Source organism: Artibeus jamaicensis, unplaced genomic scaffold (assembly GCF_021234435.1).
Source record: "Artibeus jamaicensis isolate MK-2021 breed Jamaican fruit bat unplaced genomic scaffold, CSHL_Jam_final contig_233, whole genome shotgun sequence".
Classification (NCBI taxonomy): Eukaryota; Metazoa; Chordata; class Mammalia; order Chiroptera; family Phyllostomidae; genus Artibeus; species Artibeus jamaicensis.
The window spans coordinates 4,833,925-4,858,291 of NW_026521486.1; the positions used below are offsets into that span (position 1 = coordinate 4,833,925).

General features: G+C 51.8%; 1 protein-coding gene across 5 annotated transcripts; it reads right to left on the reverse strand.

Annotated features, from left to right (window-relative positions):
* Window positions 1-577: 577 nt before the first annotated feature.
* TEF (TEF transcription factor, PAR bZIP family member) lies at window positions 578-23,818 on the reverse strand. 5 transcript variants are annotated; one of them, XM_037160231.2, is made up of 4 exons: window positions 23,659-23,818; window positions 10,469-10,801; window positions 5,175-5,395; window positions 578-4,056 (listed from the first exon to the last, which is right to left on the reverse strand). In XM_037160231.2, exons 1-4 carry the CDS (start codon window positions 23,759-23,761, stop codon window positions 3,841-3,843), a joined length of 873 nt encoding a protein of 290 aa, XP_037016126.1. In that variant the 5' UTR covers window positions 23,762-23,818; the 3' UTR covers window positions 578-3,840. The 5 variants fall into 5 exon arrangements, with proteins under 5 accessions (XP_037016126.1, XP_037016127.1, XP_037016125.1 ...); XM_037160232.2 differs by having other exon boundaries at window positions 10,469-10,786; window positions 23,659-23,817; XM_037160230.2 differs by lacking the exon at window positions 23,659-23,818 and adding an exon at window positions 14,893-15,127 and having other exon boundaries at window positions 10,469-10,786.
* Between the last annotated feature and the right edge of the window lie 549 nt (window positions 23,819-24,367).

Genomic DNA, 24,367 nt, shown 5'->3' on the forward strand with positions numbered 1-24,367 from the left:
ATCCCACGCCACCCCGGGCTGAAAGCCAATGGGGGGCCCGGGCCAGCCCTGAGCAGGGGCCCTGGGGATGCCAATGCTAAATCAGGAATGAGTGCAGGTGCCCTGCACGTGGCCTATGCATAAGCAGGTGTAGCTTATACTACACCTTGTTTTTTAATTGTGAAGCTCCCAGGGCCAGAGAGAAATCTGGCAAAGGGAGAACAAGAAAAGCCCCAGAATCCCACCCAACCCTTCCAGTCTTTTTTTAATGTAGTTGCTAGCAAGGGTTCCCCATTGGGAACACTCTCCAAGAACAGTTTCCTGTCTTCCTGTTGCACTTTCAAACTGCCTTTGGTCTGCCTGGTAGTGTTTTTCCTTGGTAAACACTACCAAGAGCTGTGAGGAGAGCAGGCAGGAATAACTTCCAGCTGACAGATGAGGAAACTGAGGCACAGAGCGGTCAGGTTACTTAGTCAAGGGTACCTGGCTAGTGATACAGAGGTGCCAGGGACAACTCTCAGGCTCCTAGGCCAACACGGACAGAGAAGACCCGGGAGAGACAGGGGAGAGAAGAGGACAGCAAAGACAGCCCCACAACTCTCGTCTCAAAATATTTAATTTCATTTTGAAAAGGTTACATTCCCAGCTTCCCTCCCCATCATATCACTCCGGCCCACCAGCAGCGACACACTCGCACGCACACACGCACATAAGGCCAATGGGCTACAGTCTGCTTCTGCCCTCTCCAGCTGGGAAGGAGTTTTCTCCTTGCCTCCTTCCCCCGCAAAGGTGAGAAAGAGGGGCTCACTGGAATGCCAGCTCCCAGGGGAAGACAGGGAAGCCCCCACACACTCTGTCACATCACATGCACCTAGAAAAATAAAACCAAGTGGTGTTCTGGCATCCCCAACACCCTAAGATAGCAATATCCACCTGGAAATCATCTTTACCATTTTCTAGAAAAATTTATTGCACTTAATTAACAGATGTTAAAGGAGCTCTGGGGTGGGGCTTTGCCATGAAAACCAGGGCTCCAGGGCCCTGGAGCTGCCCAGCACAAAGGGGCCCTCCTCTGCTGGCTCCCACACCTGCCACCCTGATTCAGGCTGGAGGGCCGCAGGGGCTGCCCACCCAGGGCCACAGCAGGGTAACATCGCTAAGTGCCTTCTCCAACCTCAGCCCCAGACAGGCAACCCCCTTCCTTTGGCCAAGGGTAAGAGTTACCCAGGCCCTCCGCAAGGCTACTGGCCATTGTGAATGCTCTAAGTACCTATCAATAGCTAGATACACATTTACTATATGTATATTCTTGCAACATTCTAGCTCATTCACAATTTGTCTGTTCGGAGGCTGTAGCAAAGCTGCCATTAAACTGAAGACAGGGCGCTTAGGAAGGGATGGCGCCTCCCAGCCCATCGCAAACCCGTGTAAAGCCACTTGACATTGGCTTCTCTGGCCTCCAGTGCTTTTTAAGGAGATGTCAAAGATTTGAGCAGAGGAGTCTCAGTCTTTGGCTGCCAGCCCCAAGATGGAGAGGGGCCAGGAGGGAGTCTCCTTGATGGAAATCACAGGCACCAACCGCCTCCTGCAAGGACTCCATTCTTGGGCCTGGGAAGGAGGTACATTTCCCTGGGCTCCTGTTCCCCAACACGTCACCCCCATGGACATTTCCTTCCTGTGTCTGCTAGGCTCCCAACTCAAAGGGGCTTTTCTAAAAGAGGCCAGAAGCCACACTCTTTCCACATAAGCACTTTGGGAAAGAACCAGAAACCCACTGCCTGGGGGAAGGAAGGGGAGGGCACTGAACAGGCAGAAGGTGCAGAGGGTGGGACAGAAAGGGGAGACTTCAGGCCACCGTCCCACCCACAGGAGTCAGAACATGGATGCCACCCAGAAATTAAGTCTTCATCCTTTAAAAAAAAAATGAAACAAAACCCACAAGCCATACACTTTCTGGCCAAAGAAAACGAAGAGCTTTTAAGCTGGAGGCTCTTCTACCAACAACAAAATGAGAACTGCCCTCTTGGTGGGCAGCCCGGCCAGAGGGAGAACGCCTGGGCGGCGGGCGAGCGGCCCAGGGCAGGACACTGACATGCCGGATGCAACTGCCCTGTTGTGGTTACAATAGAGTGAAAAGTGTGAACGTGGGTTTTATAGAACCACGAAGTAAAAGTCAGGGGCCTGGAGGGAGGTGGTGACCCCCCTTGGCCTCAGGCACCCTTGTCGAGTCCCCTGGAGAGGCGGGTGTGCGGGTCCCCGGGGGCCGTGGCATTCCTCTGGGGTGCGGTCCACGGTCAGTGGATGGCTTCCCCGGGTCTTATTATGTTATAAAGTCTTTGGGGGTCAGAGTCGGGTCTTGGAGCTACCACTTAAAAATAAAGTCAGTGGTAAGCATGACAAAGTGTGCCCGTCACCTCCAACCCGTTAACCACAGGCTGCCTGGCCCTGAGCCAATAAATATACCCATCTTCAGATGCCCCAGCTGACCACAACGAGCAGAGGGTTCCATGGATTTCTTCGATGAATCTCCCAGGCAGAGCAAAAAGACAAGTCCAGCTGGACACAAGAAAGAGCAGCTGTGAGGTAGCGAAGCCACAGCTGCAAGGACCCTCCACATACCACAGCCACGTTTGTGAGACTGCCTGTATCTCGGGACCAGACGGAGGAGACCCGCATGTGTATGTCCAGAGAACCTGCTGTTCCATGAGTTGCACTGCGACCCTGGTGACCCCTGGCCGGGTGTCCTGCCCGGCGGGTCCCCTCTTGGCAGCTTGCACAGGGGAGGGATCCTGAGGCAAGAACTGGGAAGCCCTCTCCTGCCTTCCTCTGGCCCGGCCCACACCGGAGCAGAGCAAGATGACACGGAGACACACACCCCAGCTCCCCATCCACAGTGGGGACCGGTTTCCCGACCACCGTGCAGAAGTCTCCTGCCTCTAAGGAAGGTAAGCTTCCTAAACAAGGGGGTTTTCCTTTTAAATTCAAAATCTGAGATTGGTCACTGGGTGGAAAGAAACAGTCTAGTGGGACGAGTGAGATTCAGGTGGCCTCCACAAGTGACCTGGAGAAGAGGAGATGTCAGCGCAGCTCTCTGCACTGTGACCAGACTCAGAGACTGGCCGGCCTGGGGACCTCCCCTTCACAACAGACGAAATGCAGAGAGAGCCGGCTGCCAGCGCCTCCTCCCTGGCTTCCAGGCCCCCCGAGTCACGAGAGTAAAGGGGTGTGGTAGCTGTGAATGGTTCGGTGCACTTTTACTGCAGGCCCCAGACCCCAACTCTGCCCAGGCTGGCGGAGCCCCACTCAGGTGGCCTGGCAGCCACGCAGACATGACGGAGGAGCCAGTGTGTCTTCTGCCTCTGAGGGAGAAGGAAACGGATGTTTCTCTCAGACGTTCTGGGTAAGGAGAGGTGGCCCGCCGACACAGCCTGCCTAGGAACACACCCTGCTACCTGAGATGTACGGCGACAACCATGGACTCATTCTGCAGAGACAGGCCTCCACAGCCCGGGGTAGAGACTGAGGGAGAGCAGGGCAGCCTGAGTGCCCTGGGAAAGGAGATCTGTACTCCAGAGGTCCCCTTCCAATTCAACTGGGACATCCAAGAACAGAAACTAAGGCAGATGCACCCGTCTACGTCGATTCTCGCGTCCCTGCCAGTGAGCAGGCTGGTTCCCCAGGGAAGTCGCCACGTGCGCTGGCCATGGGATAATGAAGCTTGAACATGACAGCTCCTGGAGCAGGTGCGTCGCCATTTGCCCGTGACGAGTCATAAGTCTCCACACACGTGTGGGGTTTCAGGGAGCCCCCAGGCAGAGGGCTGAGATGTAGGCAGGGCAGCCAGGGTGAGGGCACGGGTTGTTACAAGGGCCCGTACTTGGTCTCATACTTGGACACGATGGTCTTGCACTTGCCCACCTCCTTGCGTAGCTCAGCCACCTCCGTCCGCAGAGCCATGTTTTCCTTCTCCAGGAAGGCCGCCCGGATGGTGATCTGGTTTTCCTTTAGGCGCCGGGCGTCCCGGGACCGTTTGGCTGCCACATTGTTCTTTTTGCGTCTCGTCCAGTACTTTTCATCCTGTGGGGAAGTGTCCTCTGTTGGTCTTTCCTCTTCCCCAACAAGGAAACCCAACCTTTCTCCTCCTTCCAGCACTCTACACCCAGGACTCCTTTAATCACTCATTCGGTGCAGAAGGAATGAAAGCTGGGACCCAGGGAAGGAGATGCATGTGCCAAGGACAGCAGGGGGCCCTGCTCTTTTGCCAGGATGAGAAACAAAGCCCTTTGTACGAAGTGGTAGAGTGAGGGGGACTCCATGTACTGGGAGCCTGCTCTGTGATGCTCCAACATAAAGAAAGCACTGTCGCATTGGTTATGGCTGAGGTCCAGTCCCCTGAGTTCAAATCTTGCCCCAGCCCCTTACTAGCAGAGGAACAGTGCGACTTCCTTAACTTCTCAATGTCTCAGGTCCCTCATCTTTACAATGAAGGATAGCAGTAACTACCTCAACAAGTTGTTTGAGGAGTAAATGAAGTGGTATGTACAGGTGCTTATTACAGTAAGGACCGCATAAAAGTTTACCATGTTCTTTGCATTATGAAAGCCTCAGAAACCTCCTGATAGGCAGGTACAGTTAGTTATTCCCATTTTACAAATGAGGAACCTGAGGCCCAGCTAGTTCTAGGTGGCAAAGTGGGGCCTGGACCGAGCTCTGCCTAACTCCAAAGCTTGTATGAAAAGTCCTTCCTGTGAGTTTTCCACAGATGAGGATGGAAAAACTGCAAATCTTCCTCTCCCTCCCAAACCCAACTCCTATAAAACCATCAGCCTCAATGCTGTTTGCAACATAAAACTATCTTTTGCCCTTCAAAGTGAAGACTCGTTCAGCTCAGTTCCTGTGACCTAGTGAGCGCTTGCCCCATAGCTGGGCTAAAGCCAGGGAAGCAAGAACATCCACACAGCCGCTGGCCAATAAGGAAACAGAAACCACAGGGAGTCAGGCGGGGGCCAAACGCCACCTGATTCCCTTTCTTCCTACCAGCTGGTGCAGGGCATGGGCCTATGCTCTGAACTCATGCCTTTCTAAACAGTATCTATAGAGGGGGAGGACCCTCCAGGTAAAACCAAATGTGAAGCAGCACAGCCCCCAGCTCTCGAACCAGTGCTGCACCGTCACTTACACGGACATAACATTACCTTCTGCTCATCGGGGACAAAGACCTTCTTGGCCTTTTTGATCATGGGCTGCGGCTTCAGGTCCTCCTCTGCGAATTTGTGCTTCCGAGGGTTGAAGAGCTCCCCGCCTGGCACACTGGAGAGGACCAGGTCTGCAGGGTCGGGATTGAAGTTCACATCCACCTCCACACAGTTGGGGTCGATGGGACTGGGCGTTTCCCTCTCTTTTTCAAGTGAGGATTCTGAAATACACAGAGGCAGGTGGTCCCAAAGTGGGCTCACTGAACAGCAGATTCATGCCATACACTCAGATACCTGCCTGAATCTCAGCATCACACAGCCACTGCCACCTGGAGGGAAGGAAAAAAACAGCACCAACCCCCAAGCCAGACTGGCATTTGTGATTCAAATCAACAACACAAACACAGAAAGAATCCTTCCCTTTAGGAACAAAATGCTGAAAAGGAAACAAAGGCCCTTGAAAAAGACAGGATTTTCTGATTGTTTCTCCCCCCCAAGAAATATTAAGCAAAACATGAAATCATTATCCTCCTTAAACTTCCTGTGATTTCAAACTCTCAAGTAATAAGAAACAGCTGAATCTCTGTGTGAACTGTAATGAGTTAGGGACACAGTCTGAATAATGAAATGGCATCGACTTTTGAGTCCTTAGAGATGTACCAGTCACAGTGCTCCTTTAGTCTTAGAGCAACTCTGAAAGCCAGATGAGTGTCAGCTTTATTTTACAGATGAGGAAACTAAGGCTCAGAGAAAGGACATGGTTTTCCCAGGGTCACTCAGAAGGTGAGTGACTGAACTAAAATTTAAGTCTGTGCCTGGCTGACTCTGAATCCTTTTTCTTCTCTGCCCTACTTGGCTGCCACTTTATAGTGAACATTAGATGAAAGGGACTTTCAGAATTCAAAGGTTGTTAGAGATAAGTTATTTTAAAAACCTACACCTTTGGCCTACTCATTCAATGTTACTGATAGGAGTACACAAAATACATCATTACTCAGTCAATAGCTGTTTATCGAACACCTACTACATGCCAGCTACTGTCTTGGTGAAGACAAAGTAGTGAACAAAACAAGTGAAAGTCTTGCCTTTGTGGATGTTATTCCAGTGGGGAAGGCTGACATTGTACAAGCTGAATTTTAGATATTTATAGAAGCCTTAGATGGCATGGGAATACCTGTGAGAAAACATTTCAGGAACAGCGACCATCAAGTGCACTGCTACGTGCACAGCCAAGCACTGGTATGTGCAGGGTCAGCCACAGAGGCTGAGAGAGCTGGAGTGAATGAATGAGAGGGAAGAGTGATAAAACAGGTGAAGAATGGGGGACAATTTGTTCCTACAGGGGGCATCTGTCCATGTAAGAATTGTGCAGAGTGGGGGAAGCCCAGGCTGGGTAGCTCAGTTGGTTAGAGCACTGTCCCAATACAAGAAGGTTGCAGGTTCGATCCTTGATCAGGGCTTATACAAGAATCAACCAATGAATGCATAATTAAGTGGAACAACAAACTAATGTTTCTCTCTCCCTAAAGTTGATGAGTGAAAATTAAAAAAGGAATTGAGCCGGCCCTGGCTGGTGTAGCTCAGTGGATTGAGCGCGGGCCTGCGAACCAGACAATCGAGGTTCGATTCCCAGTCAGGGCACATGCCAGGGTTGCAGGCCGGTTCCCTGCAGGCCAGTACCCAGCAGGGGACGCATGAAAGGCAACCATACATTGATGTTTCTCTCCCTCTATCCTTCCCTTCCCCTATAAATATAAATAAATAAAATCTTAAAAAAAAAAAAAGAATTGAGCAGATATGTAGCGGGAAGGGAGTACTACTGGTATCTAGTGGGTAGATGCCAAGGATGCTGCTAGGTATCTTATAATATAGAGCACAGTCCTTTCCCTGACCCAAACAACAAAATTATCTAGTCCAAATGTCAACAGTATACCGATTCTGACTTTTACCCTGCTATGAGAAAAACCACTGGAGGGCTCTGAGCAGAGGTAGGACATGATCAGTTAACTTTTAACTAGACAATGCACATAAACTCATTGCATCCTATTAGAGGGGATTAATTACAAAGAGGGCTGAGTGTCAGAGGAATGATTAACCAGGGACCAATGTGGTCACTGAGGAATACTGGGGCTGCCAAACTCTATACCTACAGAACAAACAGTCAAGGCATCAAAGGCTGACAACTAGAGCTCCCATACCCCAGCTGCTGGGGGTATTCACAGTTATGGCCATGTCGTGCACTGGTAGTATCCAGAAAAGCTGAATGTATGGTCCTGGCCGGGTGGCTCAGTTGGTTGGAGTGCCATCCCATACACCAAAAAGGGTGCAGGTTGGATTCCCAGTCAGGGTACATACCTGGGTTGTGGATCCTCAGTTGAGACATGCAGGAGGCAACTGATTAATGTCTCTTTCTCTCTCGTATGCACACACACACAGACACACACACAAATCAGTGAAAATATCCTTGGATAAGGATTTTAAAAAATCAGAATGTATGCATGTCCAATGACCCAGCCATTATACTCCTAGGTAAATAACCAACTGGAAAGTGCACATGTATTTACCACCTGACGTGCACAGAAGTGTTCATGGCATTGCTGCGCATAACCCCAAACCAGAAGCACCTCAAATGTCCATCATCTATAGAGCAGATATGTACTATGGTCAGGTAATGGAACACTATTCAGCGATGAAAAAGGACAAGCTATGCTACAGGCAACAATATGAATGATCCTCATAAAGTTGAGGAAAGAAGTGAGACACAAAAGAATGCATACTACTTATGTCTTTCCTACAGAAGAAACTGAAAAATTAAGAGGGAAAATTCTACCTTCAACTCTACCATGTGTACAATTCTTTAATGCAGATCTTTCTTCATCTGTATTGTGGTTTTTCCGTCACAGGAGTATTCCTTAAGTGTGTTCTGTAAATCTACGCTGTTAGCGTAAAGAGATTCTGATGTCCACGTAATTTATGTGTGTACTATAAAGCTAGCTACAGAAAGCTATAAACATGAGTATAACCAACACGGTAGTTAAAAAGAGAACATAATATACAACTCCATTTATAGAATGTTCAGTTACAAGCAAAAGGAGTCTCTGACAATGGAAATCAAGAAAGTGGTCACCTCTGGGGAGCAATGACTGAATGGGGTCGCAAGGCACTTTGGGGACACCAACAATGCTGTATCTCCTGACGGGGTGAGAGTCACACGAGTAGGTACACTTTGTGAACACTCATTGCATGGTACACTTGTGGTGTGGCACTGTTGCGTGCCACCCTAAATAAGAAGGTTCTTAAAAAACACAGTCAGAGGCAGATGTCATCCAGGTGACCACAGGTACAAGACGGGCTCGTTTCCTACTTTGCCCCTGCCCACACATGAAACCAGCCTTCTAGGACAGCCCAACCAGCATACAAATGAGCTGCCTTTGAACAAGAATTTGGCCGGAATCAGCTGAATCCTCTAGAGCTAACCCATTTACAGGAAAACAACAAGGGGCAGAGGAGCACGGTAAATGGCACGACAGGGACACAGTCAGAAGAACCCAGCACATGCTGAACTCTACAGGACAAATGATTCCATTTCTTCAACAAATAAATTGCAAAGGAAAAAAGAGTGGAGCCTGTAGATTACAAGAGACTTAAGAGATTTGAGAGAGACAACTGAGTGAAATGTGTGGGCCTTGTTTGGATCCTGATTCAAACAAACTATAAAACAGCCGCATTGCCCTGGCTGGTGTAGCTCAGTGGATTGAGCACGGGCCTGCGAACCACATGATCGCAGTTCGATTCCCAGTCTGGGCACATGCCTGAGTTGCAGGCCAGTTCCCAGCACGGGACTCACGAGAGGCAACCATACACTGTTATTTCTCTCCTTCTCCTTCCATTCCTCTCTAAAGATGAATAAATGAAATCTTAAAAAAAAAACAAGCGAGCAGCATTTATGAGATAACTTTTTGTAAATTTGAATGCTGAAGAATCTATTGTTAAGTTCAGATGTAAAATCGCTATTTTTTTTTAAAGATTTTATTTACTTATCTTTAGAGGGAAAGGGAAGGAGAGAGGGAGAGAAATATCAATGTGTGGTTGTCTCTCCTGCATCCCCTGCTGGGAACTGGCCTGCAACCCAGGCATGTGCCCTGCCTGGGAATCGAACCGCGATCCTTTGGTTCACAGGCCCACACTCAATTTACTGAGCTACACCAGCCAGGGCTATTTTTGCTATTTTTAAAATAACTCATATTTTACATATGTATTGATGGATGACTATTTATGGATGAAATGTAGTATCCAGGATTTTACTGAAAATGATCAGGTAAGGGGGATGGGAGAGATTCTAGAAAACGACTGGTTAAGAACTGTGGAAGCTGAGTGATGGTTGCATGGAGGTTCATGATAGTAGTTTATCTTCTGTATTCGAAAATTTGTCCATAATGAAAAGTAAAATTAAAAAAACAGAGCACGGTAATTCTCCGGGTGTGGGTTCCCGGGGGGGCCTCCAGGAGTCATCAGCCTGTGCGCCTCTAACCGTGCCTGCAGAAAGGTTTGCAGAGACCCCTGAAACAGTGACCATGCCCCCTCCCAAGGGTTCGTGACCAAAGGGCATGAAGACCAACCAAATAACCAAATGACCCCTCAGGGGTAAAACAGAAAAAGGACAAGAGGATGGAGGAGTCCCCAAGGTCCCTTCTTTGTGCCAGTGCCTAGGTGGGACCTGGCTATGGGGTCAGACAGCCTGGGCTCAAGTGCTGTCCCCACTACCTACGAGCTGAGTGACCTTGGGTAAGTTACTCAACTTCTGTTTCCTCACCTCTAACACACATAAGAGTATTGATCTGATAGAATTCTTCTGTGAGGATTACATGTTAATGCCTAGCACAGAGTAAGTGCTAAGTAAATGTTAGCGGGCGCTATTATTGTCATCGCCTGAGCTTCCCAATAATCTGTGGCAAAGTGCATGTGGCAGGGTATGGAGTCATGCTGAGAAAACGCAGAATGGGATTTCTATCCTGGAAAGCCTTAGACTGGAAGGTCTTGCTTCACTGTCCTGAGCAGCGGCCACATGCCGGCCAACAGAAAGACTCCAGCACTGCTGACATGACTGCTGTTTCTGTCTTCAGCCTCGGGGACTACGCTGGAGGGCGGAGAGCAGAGGGTTTCTCCACACTGCAGGCCCACCGGGACCTCCCCTGAGAGAAGAGGCTCACTGCGTGTGTGGACATTAAGCCTTCAGGGGAAAGTGGACTTCCTTGGATGAGACAGGTGGCCCTGTCCTAAGGCCCGTCACCAACCTGTGCTGGACACGGTTTCAGAGGGCTGAAAGACGGCGGTGGAAGAGGATGGTGGGGACGCTGTGGAAGAGCTGGCCGACTCCTTCCCCTCTAGCTCGGCCACAGGCAGCAGTAGGTTCTGGGCCAGGTGAGTGGGGCTGGCGGGGATGCCATTCTCCAGCAGGAACTCGTCCAGGTCCATGTACTCCAGGTGGAAAGACTCGCCATCATATGGGATGGTTTTGTCCCAGATGGGTGGCATGAGGGAGGCTGAAACCGCCATGGTACTGGCTGCTGAGGCCTCGTCTTCCTCCAGCTTTTCCTTCCCCTTTTCCTTATCTGCAGACACAAAATCTGTGATGAGACGCCACATAAGAGGATAGTTCAATCCTAGGAGGGGAGTACTGAGCTTCACAGGGCTAGCGCATCTCTCCAAGTCCTGACCTATCCCATGCATTTCAAGCGCTCACTATGTTCTCCATTTATAACCTGGTGCTTGACCAAGGCCCACTGGTCTCCTTTAGAGATGGCAGCACATCCTCATCCATGCCTGGGCTTCCCAGAATGCTCACTACAATCTTTAATGTGGTTAATTCAGAATGGGCTGTGGAATTAGCATCTGGAGGAGAGAGGCTACAGGGAGGAAATGGAACTTCTGAGCTTTCCTGATGATCTATCATTTCCCTGTGATAGGAAAGGGGTGATTCCTCAGGTCAAGAACTTTTGTATTCTCCTGTCCTGTCCCCTCCAGCTATGCTTCACCACAGCAACCTGGCCTAGGGCTTGAATCCCAGTTCTGCCACCCAGTTGCCATGATGTGCGACCTTAGCCATGTTATCTCACCTCTCCCAGACTCAGTGTCATCCACTGTAAATGAGAATAAAGCTTCCTCTTTGGTGTAGACTAAAGATAACATCTGAAAGTGTCTTACAGAGTTCTGGGCAAATAGCAGGCACTCATTACTACCGTGAGTTCACAGAAGGCAGGGGCTGTGTCTCATTCATTGCTAGATCTCAGCACCAACACGGGAGCAGGATGACCGTGGGCCATGGGAAAATGTGTATACTGAATGAAGAGCACTAGGTTGGCACACAGATTCCCTTTAAATTTATTAGATACAGAGGGTATGGAGCTGTCTTTTCAGGACCTTTTTTAGAGCAATAATTTCCAGAGAAGTCTATCCCTGAATAAGCAGAGAGGACTGAAAGGCAGGTTTTCAGGGAAGAAGGAGAGGGTGGAGCTGAAGAAGAAATCTTGCTCCCATTCAAAGCAAAACTAATTAGCAGGGACTAGGTCTCACCTAACTGTCTCGATCTAAAAGTTATACACATGGATATGGAAGAAAGGGCAAATTAGGAAAAACAGACGAGAGAAATGCAACAAGGCTGAAGGAAATCAAAGTGACAGGGAGGCTAATTGGGGAAGTAGGAGATAAAATCATGACAAGTTCATAATGGGTTTTCAAAACGAGGGAGACAACTTTGAACTCTGGATTCTGAAGTGGAAAAGAGAAATCAAATATGATTATGTTGGAAATAAACCAGTCATGCATGGACTCCCACACCACAGCCAGCCAAAAAGAAGCCCGTCGGTCCAACAGAAATAGGTTAAGAAGGTGGAGGTTTTAACAAACAGAATTTGGTCATGGCTTCTAATACAAATTAGCCTGAATTCTTGCACCTGCCTTCTGTACCAGGCTTTGGTTGAAGTAAGAAAGCAAGCCAAATGGGAACTAAGAAAGCCAAGCTTTGGTGGGCTGCATAGGCCAAATGGCCTCACTTCCCCCCCCCCAGATCTTTTAATTTCTATTTATTGATTTTATAGAGAGAAGGTAGAAGGGGGAGAGAATGAAAAACACCAATTTGTTGTTCCACTTATTTATGCATTCATTCATTGATTCTTATATGTGCCCTGACTGGGTGTCGAACCTGCAACCTTGGTATATCAGGACAGGACAACACTCTAACCAACTGAGAACACTGCCAGGAGTCTCCCTGCCCAGATCTTGACTCCACATTCTGTTCAGTGTCCATGTTAGTTGAGGTCATGGGGATCAAAGGAGAGAGGAGGAGACATAAAAACAGCCACACTAAAGGACAAATAAAAATTAGTTTCAGGTTTTGCTTGACCTAAGCAGTTAAGGGTATTTTTTTAAATATTTATTTTTTTAAGAGGGGAATGGGAAGGAGAAAGAGAGGGAGAGAAACATTAATGTATGGTTGCCTTTCTCATGTCCCCCTACTGGGGAGCTGGCCTGAAACCCAGGCATGTGCCCTAGACTGGGAATTGAACTGGCAGTCTTTTGGTCCGAAGACTGGCACTCAATCCACTGAGACACACCAGCCTGGGCTAACTACGGATATTTTTAATATCCGTAGAATTTTAATTGTAAGAGATAATAAAGAACTAGGTCCATCACTCAGGTCACAGGGATTAACATTAGTAGTTCCCAGATGGTAGAGCACCAGACTGAGTTACAAGGCCTCACAATGTGACCTTGAGGGAACATCCTCCCCTCTGAGCCTCAACTTTCTTCATCTGTGAAGTGGGGATAACACCCTCTACAGGACTGCTGTGGAAGACCAAATAAAACAAGGTTCTGTCAAAGTGCTTTGTGAGAACTCTGCTAATGTAAAGGAAAATTATTGTTATGGATAGCTTTTATTGGGCAATCTTGAACAAGAACCTCACAGATGTCCCAGCAGCTTGTCTCAGCCCCAGATTTGGAACAAAGCATCGCCTTAAAAACAAACAAAAGGGTCTGAGCACAAGAGGTCCTGAAGCAAGAGGAGAAAGCCTGGCTTCACCTGATATACTGAGGCTATTTATAATCCAACCATGACAAGCCATAGAAATGGAAGCCTCAAAACACACCCAGGAAAGAGATGGCATTTTTAAAAAGAAAGTTAATTCCTCAAGACAGGTAATTCACAGAAAGCCTATTCCATCCCAGACCCCTGAACTACACCAATGGTTCTTGGAAATTCAAAGGTCTCAGATTAAAAGCATATCTCCGTGCACTGAAAACCACAATAGGTGGCACTCTACTGCTCTCTGAACTTCATGTTGCCGGGCCAAAAAAACAAGGCCAAACCTGCTTTCCACATGGGCCCTTGGGACCTTTGTGGCCTAGGAAACAAAGATGAAGGCCAGCTCTGCCACTGTGGCCCTCGAAGTCTAGGGTCAGTCCCCCAAAACCAGGTGAAGGACCTCAGTGGCATTGTTCTGATCTTCATCCCTCTACCTGCCTTGCCCCACTCTCCATCTCTTCTGACACCCCCTCCCCCAGCTCAGCAGCAACCGAGACACACTTCCAAAAAATCTCCAGTGTGTACCTAGTGGTATGAAGACAAGGTCCTCCTCCCAGGAGGAGGCAAGGCCAACATCAAAGACAATCTACCATGTAAATCAGCGCTTCTCAAACTTTAGTGGACTACGGAATCAGAGATGGGGTGCTCCTTAAAATGCAGACTCCTGTCCCACAAGCTGCAGATTCGGTAGGTGAAGGGTGGGGCCCAGGAACCAGCATTCAAAACAAGCAACCCAAGTGATTTGATTCGGATGACGCTGTCCCGGGAGAAGGCTCCCAGGAGCGTCATTTAAGCGGCTGTACGACTTAACCCCCACACCTCATAACCCGCACAGCACGCGCGCGCTCGGGCGGCCCCGTGAAACCTCCTCACCGCGACCCCACCCCATCCTCTCCCTCCAAACCCTTCCCCGCCAACGACCATCTGACCCAACCTCTCTCAACTGGCCCCTGACCTTCCCCCAACCTTCTTGCCTCGCCAACCAGGCCTTTTGTCATCTCGAGTCTAATCCCCCTTCCGAGGGACCACATCACCGAGACCTCCGACCTTCCCAGCCCCGCCCTCAGAAGGCCACGCCCCTGCAAACCCCGCCCCCTAGAGCGCGCGGACCCCCGGTTCCTCACCGAGGCGCGCCTCCCGCGGGGGGTTCTCCATCAGCTTCTTCAGGACCAGTGGGAAAGACCCTGGCAGACCCCTTTCCCCAGCTGCGCGCCCAGGCCCCGGGCCTGGCCCCGCCTGCGGCTCCACAGGCGGCTTCTTTCCACCGCCTGTGTCGGACATCGCGCCCCCCCCTCACGCTCTGCTCTCGCGCCTCGCCTGCCCCGCCCGCCCCCCAGAAGGGCCGGAGCGGTGCGACCCGCCGCAGCTGCCGATACTGGTAGCTACTGCGCAAGCGCCCAACAGCTCCCCCGCCTCCCTCCATCCCTACCCCGCCTGCGGACCTGCTCGGTAACATTAATTATTCATGAGGCCAGGACAGCTTTCCCAGACCGCGGCCTTGGATTGGCCCACCCTGAGAGAAAGGCAGGAGCGGCCTTCCGGCCCGTGATTGGTTAGGCTGCAGTGATAAGTGAGACACGTGCAGGGCCAGGTGAGGAGCAATGCCGGAGGCCCCGCCCCACCCACCCGAGTCACCTGATTGGTGCCTGCTGGAGTCTGTGTCATACGCCCTCTTCTGCGGTAGCTCCTTCCCTGCTACCAGAGATTTCACCTTCGCCTTCCTCTTCATAACCCCCGCTCTCATCCCAGACCACCGCGACCGCTCTCCTTTCCGTCTCATCCCAATCTCTCCACCTTCGGGACAGGCCAATGAAGGGAGGTGCGCTGGGAGCCGCCGGGAGAGCCTATCAGAGAGCCCATTCGGGATGCAGGGCCCACCCTCCGCAGGTCACATGGAGCCCCAGCCGAGTCTATTCGCGCGGGGAGGGGGGAGAAGAGGAGGAAGGCAAGGAGCAGCCAATAGAGGGCGGGGGCGGGGCCCGGGTCGGTGCACGAGGCTCAGCACGTGCGGACTTGCGGCGGGGCGGGGAGGAAGGGAGGGGAGGAAGAAGGGGCGGGCCCTTTTGTACCCAGGACTCTGCCCTGGGTTGTGGTCCCGGGACACTGAGTCGAGCCTGCACTCCCCCCTCCTCAGAGGTTGCCTGAGGGCAGGGCGGCAGACGACGACCTGCTCTTCCCGTAGGGATGGCCCGAACAGGAGCAGGCTTGGCGGTGCTGAAGGGGGTGTCAGGTTCCTCACTAATCCCGAGTTTCTAGTGCGGGCGTGGTGGCCAGATAAACACTAGCGTGGAGAGAAGCATTCTAGAGGCCGGGGCGGGGCGGGGTGTGTAAGGTGGAGGGGAGGGAAAGGGCCCAGCCCCAAGCCAGGACCGGGGTACACACTTTTTGTCCTCCAAATGACTAGCTGTGACCTTGGGAAAGTCCAGTTGCTTCCCTGGAGCCTATTTCCTCGTTTATAAAATTAAAGGATTGGGCTAGATAATCTCTAAAGTCCTAAACAGCTCTGAAATTCGGTTCTTTAGGACCATTCCATCCTTTTCCTAGGGACAACCCCCCCCCCCCCCCCCCCCCAGAAAACCAAACTCCTTAACATGGGGTACCGATTACACATTTCGTGGGAGAACCACCTTCTCTCTTACAATATAAACACTTCCTGGGAGTTCATTGGAAAACATAAAAACGTCAAATTTGAGGAGTACACAAATGCGGAGACATTATAGGAAGCTGCTCCTAAACAGCGCCCAGAAACTTGTCCCTCTCCATAGAACAAACTATACTCTGCTTTGAACCTGAACCATACAAGACTCTGCCTGCCCAAACTCCCAGAGGGCAGGGTCTTTGGCCTGTTTGTCCGGTATCCTACCAAACGCTAGGGAGTTGGGAATGGCAGGACGCAGCCGGCCGGGGTTCACCCGGCAGGGGCGTGACAGCGACACCCAGCTAGCTGAGAGTTGTCGGACTGCGGCCATTAGAATTTTGCCGGGAGCTGAGAAGGAACAAGAAATTGGGTTTCTGCCCAGGCCTGAAAAGGTGGTGGGGTGGGGCGGGGTGATGGCATCTGACTCCAAAACTCAAGTTTACTGCCACACGCATTGGATTTCAGTCACTTTCTGACGTGATACCCCCAGCCAATTGCTCCCCCTCTCCAGGCCTCCTTTCCATACAAGGAAAGTTGAATGGGGGACACATGTCAAGGATCTACCTTGTGGGGTTTCTGGAGGCCAATGTACGTAAATGTGCAATTGCAAACCTGCCACAAGTGGTAGTTTCCATAATTTTCTAAAACTAACTAAAAAATAATAAAAGTCATGTGTATAACATCACTGGCTGGTGTATCCATTATCCTGGAGGCTGGTACAGTGCCCACATCACTTCCTTTAGTGGAAATACGAGGTTGTGTACACAAAATCTGTTGTGTTGCAGAGTCGTTGGTGGGAATTCTGTATGTGGCTAAGAAATCTTTAGGTGAAACTGACTTAGAGGTTTTTAAAAACACATTTTAGCAGACTTAGCGAGAGAGATTGATTAAAACAGTATACGAAGCTTTTTTAAAAAAATGGCTAGCTTGGTGGTGGAGAGACTGACTGGACTAGAGTCAAGTGCATATTTTAATGGCTAATATGACATTGTTGAAGCGGAAAAAATCTCCAAGTGTTAGAGAAGGATTTATGATAACATAACAGTGGAAGGTTATAGTATTTGTTTACGACAAAGGCGGGATATAGTAACAGGGAGTGAATATTTAGATACTTTTAAAGCTACAATTATCCAGGGGGAAAACGTTTACTTTACTTATCACCCAGCCTGGAGCAACTAATGTACAAGGCAAGTGACAATGGGGAGAAGTGAGGCCAGCGGTCGGGGCTCCAGGAGTTAGTTTGGATTTGGTGCTCTGTTCTTGGGCTGGCATTCCCCAGAGAGGGCTTTCCCCCTGATAACCACAGGGTGAATGGTGCATCACAAACACCGAGGAACATTCAAACATGTTCTCTCTCGTGCCTACTGGCAAGCTGGGAGGTTCGCTACAGTGCTGGCTGGCAGCCTCAACAGCCCCATCCAGGAGTCGGGAGCCGGGAAAGTCTGGTCTTCATTCTCCAGCTGACCTGAGAGGAGGTGTCGCTGCCTTACTCTGCCTCCAGCTCCTGTCAGTGAAGTGGGAATAGCAGTGTGGCCTGGCCCCTTCTCTTAGTGGAGAAATAAATGTTGTGAGGAGTAATTAGCTCATTTCCACAGTGTTTTGTGAGCCCTACAAAGAAATAAACTCCATAGCAAGAACATGCTATTATCTGGTTAAGGCTTTAAAGGTATGAAGTGGTGCCCGAGTGTTCTTTAGTAACAGGGTTTCCATGCAGACACTTCTGGAGAAAAGTGTGGTCCTGGGGACAGCTTTGTGGGCTGGGGAGGCAGGCCTGGGTAGAGTCCCCCTCAGATGCTGACCGGCCATGTGGCCTGGGCAAGTGACTTTCCTTGCCTAAGGCTTTGTTATTTTTCTCTTGGAAACAGAGATGAACATGCTTACCTCACAGAGTGGGTATGAGGATTATGTGTGAGAAGTAGTGTCAAGGGCCCCCCCAGAACAGTGTGGCATGGTGTGGCCTCTGCCCTTCTGCTTCCCCTCAGGTTATGTTGGGTCTGGAGTAGAATTATTTGGGGTGTGGGGACAAGGCTGTGTAGGTGCAGGGGGTGGGAGGGCTCTGGAGCCTATGCTGGAGCCTTCTCCAGAGCTGGGCTGGCTTTGAATTCTTTCCTGTTCCAGAAACCTGCTAACCAATCCATGTTAAAAACTTAATGCAATTCAAGTGAGCATATGCAGAACAAGTGCCTTTAAGTCATTATCTACCATTTAAACTTGACATTTACAAGAGCTAAAACTCCAGCCTGGGAGCCCGTGGCCAGATACCCCATAATGATCTCTTTGGCCACACATGCAGCGTCCGGTAGGACATGACCACCCCATCTTTCCGCTACTGAAACATGTGTTGCAAGGCCGGTGTGCGTAAGACTGGGGCGAGGCCGAGGCTTCCACTGAGCTCTAACAAAGCCCAGTCGTTTGTGTGATTTGCCAATACCAGTTGCAGGAGAGTATACAAAGCTTTGTTCAGGGTAGTAACTCACTAAGCATTTGCTGGCTCATTTGTTGTTGGTGCTGGTAGGAGGGTTAACAAAACTTTTCAGAGCCAAGTCATACACGTTTGGAACGTGCTAACATTAAATAGCTGTCACCGTGTTTCACAGTCAAACCTAGAACAACAAACATGGCAGGTGCCCCGGCACTAGCTGTACTGACAGCTGCCTGCTTTCGGGCCCACATGCCTGTGGGCTGGGCTGTGTACCTTGGTCTCAGTGTGTTCTAGGGTAGAAGTGGTGGGTGGAGACTCTTTGCTACCTCTTGCCTGTCTCTTCAATATTCTCAAGAGTACTGGTTTCCTCTTCTGCTTGTCTTTTGCCTACACCCAGGATCCTGATTGATTACAGACAGAGAGCTGCCCCAAGAGGGCCATTTCCAGAGAGAAGCCCTCAGCTCCAGTCTCCGCCATCTCAACAGCCACTGCCTGGTGGCCAGGGACTCTTCCGTGCAGGCCCTGCTGGTGGTGCAGTGGTAGGGTGTGGGCTCTGGAGCCGGACCATTTGGGTCTGATTCCTGCTTCAAGTACTTCCTAACTGTGCAGCTTCAGGCAAGTTACTTAACCTCTCTGTGCCTGAGCGTCAGAAGTAAAAGAGTACATTCAGGTACACCACTGAGAGCAGCACTTGGTGCATAGCAAGTGCTCGATTAAAATGAACTCTTACTGTAATTCCATCTTGAATTGTTCTGGGACTACCTCATTCCTCCTCACCTGCCACCTTCATGAGAATAGTGCGGGTGGGTAGGGCCTTGCAGGCAAGGGGATGACAGCCTCATGCCCTTCGAGGCCCTCCCTGGTCCATGTGTTTCCAACCTCACCTCTTCCTCCTCTCCCCTTGCTCACCTTCTGCAGCCACAGTGGCCTTTTGTTGCTCAGATACGTGAGTCTCTCCTATCCTAGGAAAGGCCTTTGCAGGTGCTCTTCCCTCAGCCTGAAAGTTCTGGGTGGAGACGTGGACCTTCCCTGGTCCATGTCTCTCCAAACTCACCTCTTCCTCACCCTCCAGGCCTCAGTTTGAATGCTACCCCCTTGGAGAGGTTGGCCCTGCGTGCATGTGTCATTCACTCCAAGCCACCAGGGTAGTGTAGCAAATGTTCAGTGAGCAAGTGATGACGAAGCAAAGGATGACTGAAGAGGTCCTGCCCTGGGTCCGGGTTTCGGAGGCCCTGGGTCCTGGGGGCAGGGTCGAGCCTGGAAGCAGGCAGAGCTGGGCTGGAACGCCTGACAACTCTGAGCCTCAGTCTGCTCATCTGTAGAAAGGATAATTCCACTGCCCTTGCAAAGCCGTTTCACAGGCAGTGCTGTCAAAGCTTCTGGCACGGCCCCCACTGCAAACCCCGGAACAGTGGCCTTCCAACCCAGGATGCATTCCTTAAGCAGCCTGGTCTTGGGTCAGGGCCTGTCAAGATGCAAAGCCATCTGGAAGGGGCACCCCTGGACACTGCCATCAGTTTCTGGCACCTGGTGAGAATGAATTTCTCACGTTTCTCTGGTGACAGGGGACAGGTAGAGAAGGCAGCTGAGCCCCTAAGGTGGAGCGAGGAGAGAGGTTGGCCCATGTGGTGGCCCTGAGGGCAGCCAATCCTCGTCATTTAGAAGGTGGTGGTGAGGAGCCAAGGCTTCCAGCACACTGAAGCCCTCCCCTACTTCTCTTCCCTGAAAGGATACTTCAAGATTGCTTGGTTTTGCCTGGCACCCCCCCACCCCCAGGCTGGGAGCGGAGGCGACCCCATGGCCCGTCCTGAGGCTAACCTCAGGACAGCCCAGGCTGTACCAAGTCCACCCTCTGGGGCCTTTTGGTTCAATCCCCCAAGAGAAGGCTACTCAGGCCCCTCGTCTGTACCACGGCCTCTGTCCCAGAAAGTCCCCTTGACATCCAGCCTGTTATCATTCTACTCTTTCCCTGGGCAGGCCAGCTGGGCTGTCCAGTCTGATTCAGGGCTGATGGCCCCCAAGAGCTCAGCACGCATTTCCAAGGACACAGCACAAACTTACAACATTCAGTTGTTTTAGAGAACATCCACAGGAAGGAGGGTAGAAAGAAGGGAATGTGGGTCAGATTGCGGTCTGACCGCAAATTGCAAGTGTGATGTTGGTGGAAGGAGCATAATGCCAGGCCCAGCTGCTCTTTGCTTGCACAGAGAACATGGCACTTCACAGTTTGCTCATGCTTTCACATGGGATAGCTCCTTTGATCCTGGCAACAAGCCTGTGAAGCAGGTATTCTTTTTCTCATTTTTTACAAATTTGTTATGGAGAGAGAGAAAGAGCTATATCTAGGATGCCCTACTGGGTGACCCACTAATGATTCTAGTTAGGAGCTTCCTGAAGTGGGGACCCTACCTGGCCAGCTCAAAGTGAAGGCCATGTTCAAGCTTTGAGTGTGCTTCATGCCAAATGACTGCTTGGAAGGCCTGAGTGACCAAAGCTGTCAGAAAGATGGGGGACCGGCCTCTGAGCACAGCCAGGCCCCTATAGGGTGAGGGAAGGAAGAGGTATAAAGAGCTAATAGTACAGTTCAGAGAAGAGGTCTGTCCAGAAGCTGGAGAAGAAAGTAGCAGAGAGTGAGCAGAGTCTGAAACAGGAGACGGTCCTGGGGAGAAAGGGCGGGAGTGGTCCTTAGGGACCAGGGATCAGAGACAGTGGGGGAATCGAGCCAGACCACCCTTTTGCTGGACGTGGATTTCTCTACCTCACAGGAAAGTCGGCCAAACTGGTGGCCCAGAGCGAGGGTCTGCCAGGTGGCTGTTGTAATCCGAAGCCATGGGAGGCTGGAGCCTGGTCAGATCTGCTAGACAAAATCTGCTTAACCAGGGACAGGCAAGAGGTGGAGGTCTCTCTGTGCAGGCTGGGGTGGCAGGCAAGAGGGAGAGGGAGAAACCCCAAGGTCAAGATGCTCAGGGAACATCTTCGAACTAGAAAATGGAATAAGAGTTCTGCAGGGAGAACAATCTCAGGAGAGCACACCTGGAATTCCTCACCCTCTACATGTTTTCCTCTGAAACTCCCTCATGCTGGACCCAAGATATGCTCTGTACGTGACCTAAATGTGTGTGGAAGCAGCCAGTGGGCTGGAGTCTGTAGACAGAAAGTTGGGAGTCTCTGGTGAGAAACCTGTTCTTATTACATCAAAGCAAAGGGCAAGAGACCCTGAGGGCAACTGTTTCTGGGCCAGCTGGCACCTCAGCTGTCTTCCTCCCACTGAGGTCCAGGCCAGAGTGGGGAGCCCAGGGAGAGAAGCTCCTTCAAGAACTTAGGGTACTTGCTGCATGACTGCCAGAAATTCTAGTTCTGGGGGGGTGTGTGTACTCTCTCTTACCGAGATACATGGCTTTTCAGGTAGATACTTTTATTTATGAAAGACTTGGAGGGTCTGGGAGCTTTGGAAGTAGTGGTTGCAGGCTGGGGCAGTGATGTGAGTGAGGTCTTTGTGGGTGCTCTGGCCTGTCGATTTATCTACGCATTGGTGTCTGTCAGTCCCACGGGGCCTCATGCTTCTGACCCTCAGTGAGATACCACATGGAGAAGTGATGGGAGGTGGCCTGAGATGCTGGTCCACAGCCCTTGACCAACCCAGTTGTAGCAGACCAACTGATCCTAGGTCAGAGCTTGCCAATAGTCAGCAAGCTCTGTCCAAGACCTTCGGCCAGTCCTCTCAGTGCTGGGCCCCGACTGTGCCCATCTGTAGTGAGTGATGGGGATTTTCCACTGTCACAAGGCTCTGTGGACCAGCTGGGAACCAGCAACCAGCAGCTGCTGCCACACTTCAAGGGCCTTGTTATCCTCACGGGTGGAGGAGCAGCGCTCTGAGTTGCCCCCGAGAACGCTTCCCTGCCCAGCAGGGAGCTGTCCCTGCAGCCCAGCCACTCCCTGTGCATGCACTGGGCCATCCTGCACACCCCACCTTCCCTGGGTGCCTGGACCAAGAAGGGAGCCCCCTACCTCTAGCTGCTGGAAGGACTTGAGTCGCCTACCCACACGGCTGTTCAGAGATGGCAAGAAAAAGTCAGCTGTGACTCATCCGCCAGGCTGAGTTGAGGGTGTCCCGAGGAGATGTGCTTCTCCTGGTGAGCAGCTGAGGTCCTGAGTGCGAGGAGGGCACAGGAGCTCCTGTGATGCCCACCTCCGGTGGGGGGCGGGGGTGGCCCGGCTGCCCCAGCAGGAACCTCAGGGTGCCGTCTGAGGAGCCTGGGCCTGGAGCTCTGAGACCCTGGGACCCACCTTTCCTTCCCAGCAGGGTCTCCACAGAACAGAGCCCACAGCCCCTCTTTTTCTGAGCCTGGTTCCCCGAGGGGTGAGAGGGAGAGAGGGCACAGGCTGTGGTGTCTGTCCTCAGCTTCAGAGTTTGGGAGTAAGCTGAGAGTACTGTGGGACAAGGTCCTGTGGCAACAACCAGGGCTACCTGGTGATGAGATATATCAGTTGCCAGCACAGTAGGATGAGGGAGAGGCCTGAGAAAGGTGCCCCCAGGGGACACACTGGGCATCTAAGTCAGACTCAGGCAGCAGAGGACAGCAGGGCTCCTTTAAGACGCCTGGGGAGTTTGAGCAGTGAGGACCTGGGTGTGAGTTACTGACCTCTTAGAAGAGAGGAGATGGGGAGAACCCTGAGCAGGGGGGCTCCCAAAGCTAGCCATGCATGGCCTTGTGTTGCTCAGGCAGGAGTTGGGAGACACCTGGTGCTGGCGGCTGGCTATGCCCCTTGGTCCACGCCCTCCTCTACAGGCTCCCTTGCCCCGTGTTTGCCTGTGGTATCCTAGGAACCCAGGCTTCGAGCCTGTGGTCCTGTTACATAACAGCTTCCCTCCCATCCACGGGTTCAGCCCTCCAGCAAGCAGGAGCTGAAGCAGGCACATGGAAGAAAGCCTGTTCTCCAGACGGGAGGCTGCCCAAATCCACAGTCTCTGCCTGTCCTCTGCCACCATGCAGAAGGAGGGGACTTAATCAGCAATCTGCATCCAGGACATTCTCTCAGCAGGGCCCTCTGGTCCTGCCCTTGTTCCACGTGAGCACAGCACCTGTCAGTGGCCACACGCTGGCCATGGCCCCCCTAAGCCAGCAAGCTGAGGGGGCCGTCCTGGAGTTGCAGTGGCACGCCCCGCCTTGTCTCTCTCTGCACCCCAGCCCTTCCTCCTGCTCAGGAAGGGACCAAGGACAGACCCCTGCTGGGGACCTTCTCTAGCTTGGAGATGCCTGTCCTGCCACTGTGCCTGTGGCTGCCCCCAAACCCTTGGGCACCTGGGCAGCCAGCCAATGCAGGCCACCTCCGTTCCTACCTGTCCTCTTCTCTGGCCAAGGCAAAGAGTGCTCCAGCAGGGATTTGAGAACCTCAGGCATGTCCATGGCAGGGGCTACTCCGATCCGGTCGCAGCTCGACATGGCCTGGCAGGAGGAGCTTGCTCTGGGAGTTTAGAAGCAGCTGGAGAGGCAGGAGCTGGCCCGGGAGCCACAGGCTCTGGAGGCGGGCGGGGCGGGAGCCGGAGGCAGCCAATGGGCAGCTCGGACCCCGGCCCGCCCGTCCACCCCCAGCTCGGCCCCCTGCCAGCTCAGGCTGCAGCCAGGCCTTCCCTTCCCTGCTGCCTGGCAGGGCAGGCCTGGCCCTGTGCCAGCTGCAACACGTGGAGCCACTGCACCAATCATCTGACGGGAAGCCTGTGCTGTTATCTAACTTTGCAAAGGGAAGTTCTCCCCCAGGCTGGGAGCCACGACCAGGGCCTGCCAGGTGAGAACAGGGAGCTGGCTGGCTCCACGCCCGCAATGAGCGTGCACCGCACAATCAGCCACACTCAACAGAGGACCCCTGGCACAGTCGAGAGCAGGGCCTGCTGTGGAAACCAGCTGGGGCTGGGACTTGAGACCCTGGCACTGCAGGCAGCTCAGCACAAAGGATAAAATCCGTGTTCGTACATACAGGCACATGAAGGCACCTTACACAGTCACCTGCGGGCTTGTGAACCTCCAAGGGCTGTGTGTTTTCATGCTTGT

Coding starts and splice junctions, on each gene's coding strand:
- TEF (XM_037160228.2), bottom strand. CDS start 14,538: ATGTCCGACACAGGCGGTGGAAAGAAGCCGCCTGTGGAGCCGCAGGCG. Junction 5,396..10,468: donor TGAAACCGTGTCCAGCACAG/GTTGGTGACGGG, acceptor TGTGTATTTCAG/AATCCTCACTTGAAAAAGAG. Junction 4,057..5,174: donor TTGTCCCCGATGAGCAGAAG/GTAATGTTATGT, acceptor ACTTCCCCACAG/GATGAAAAGTACTGGACGAG.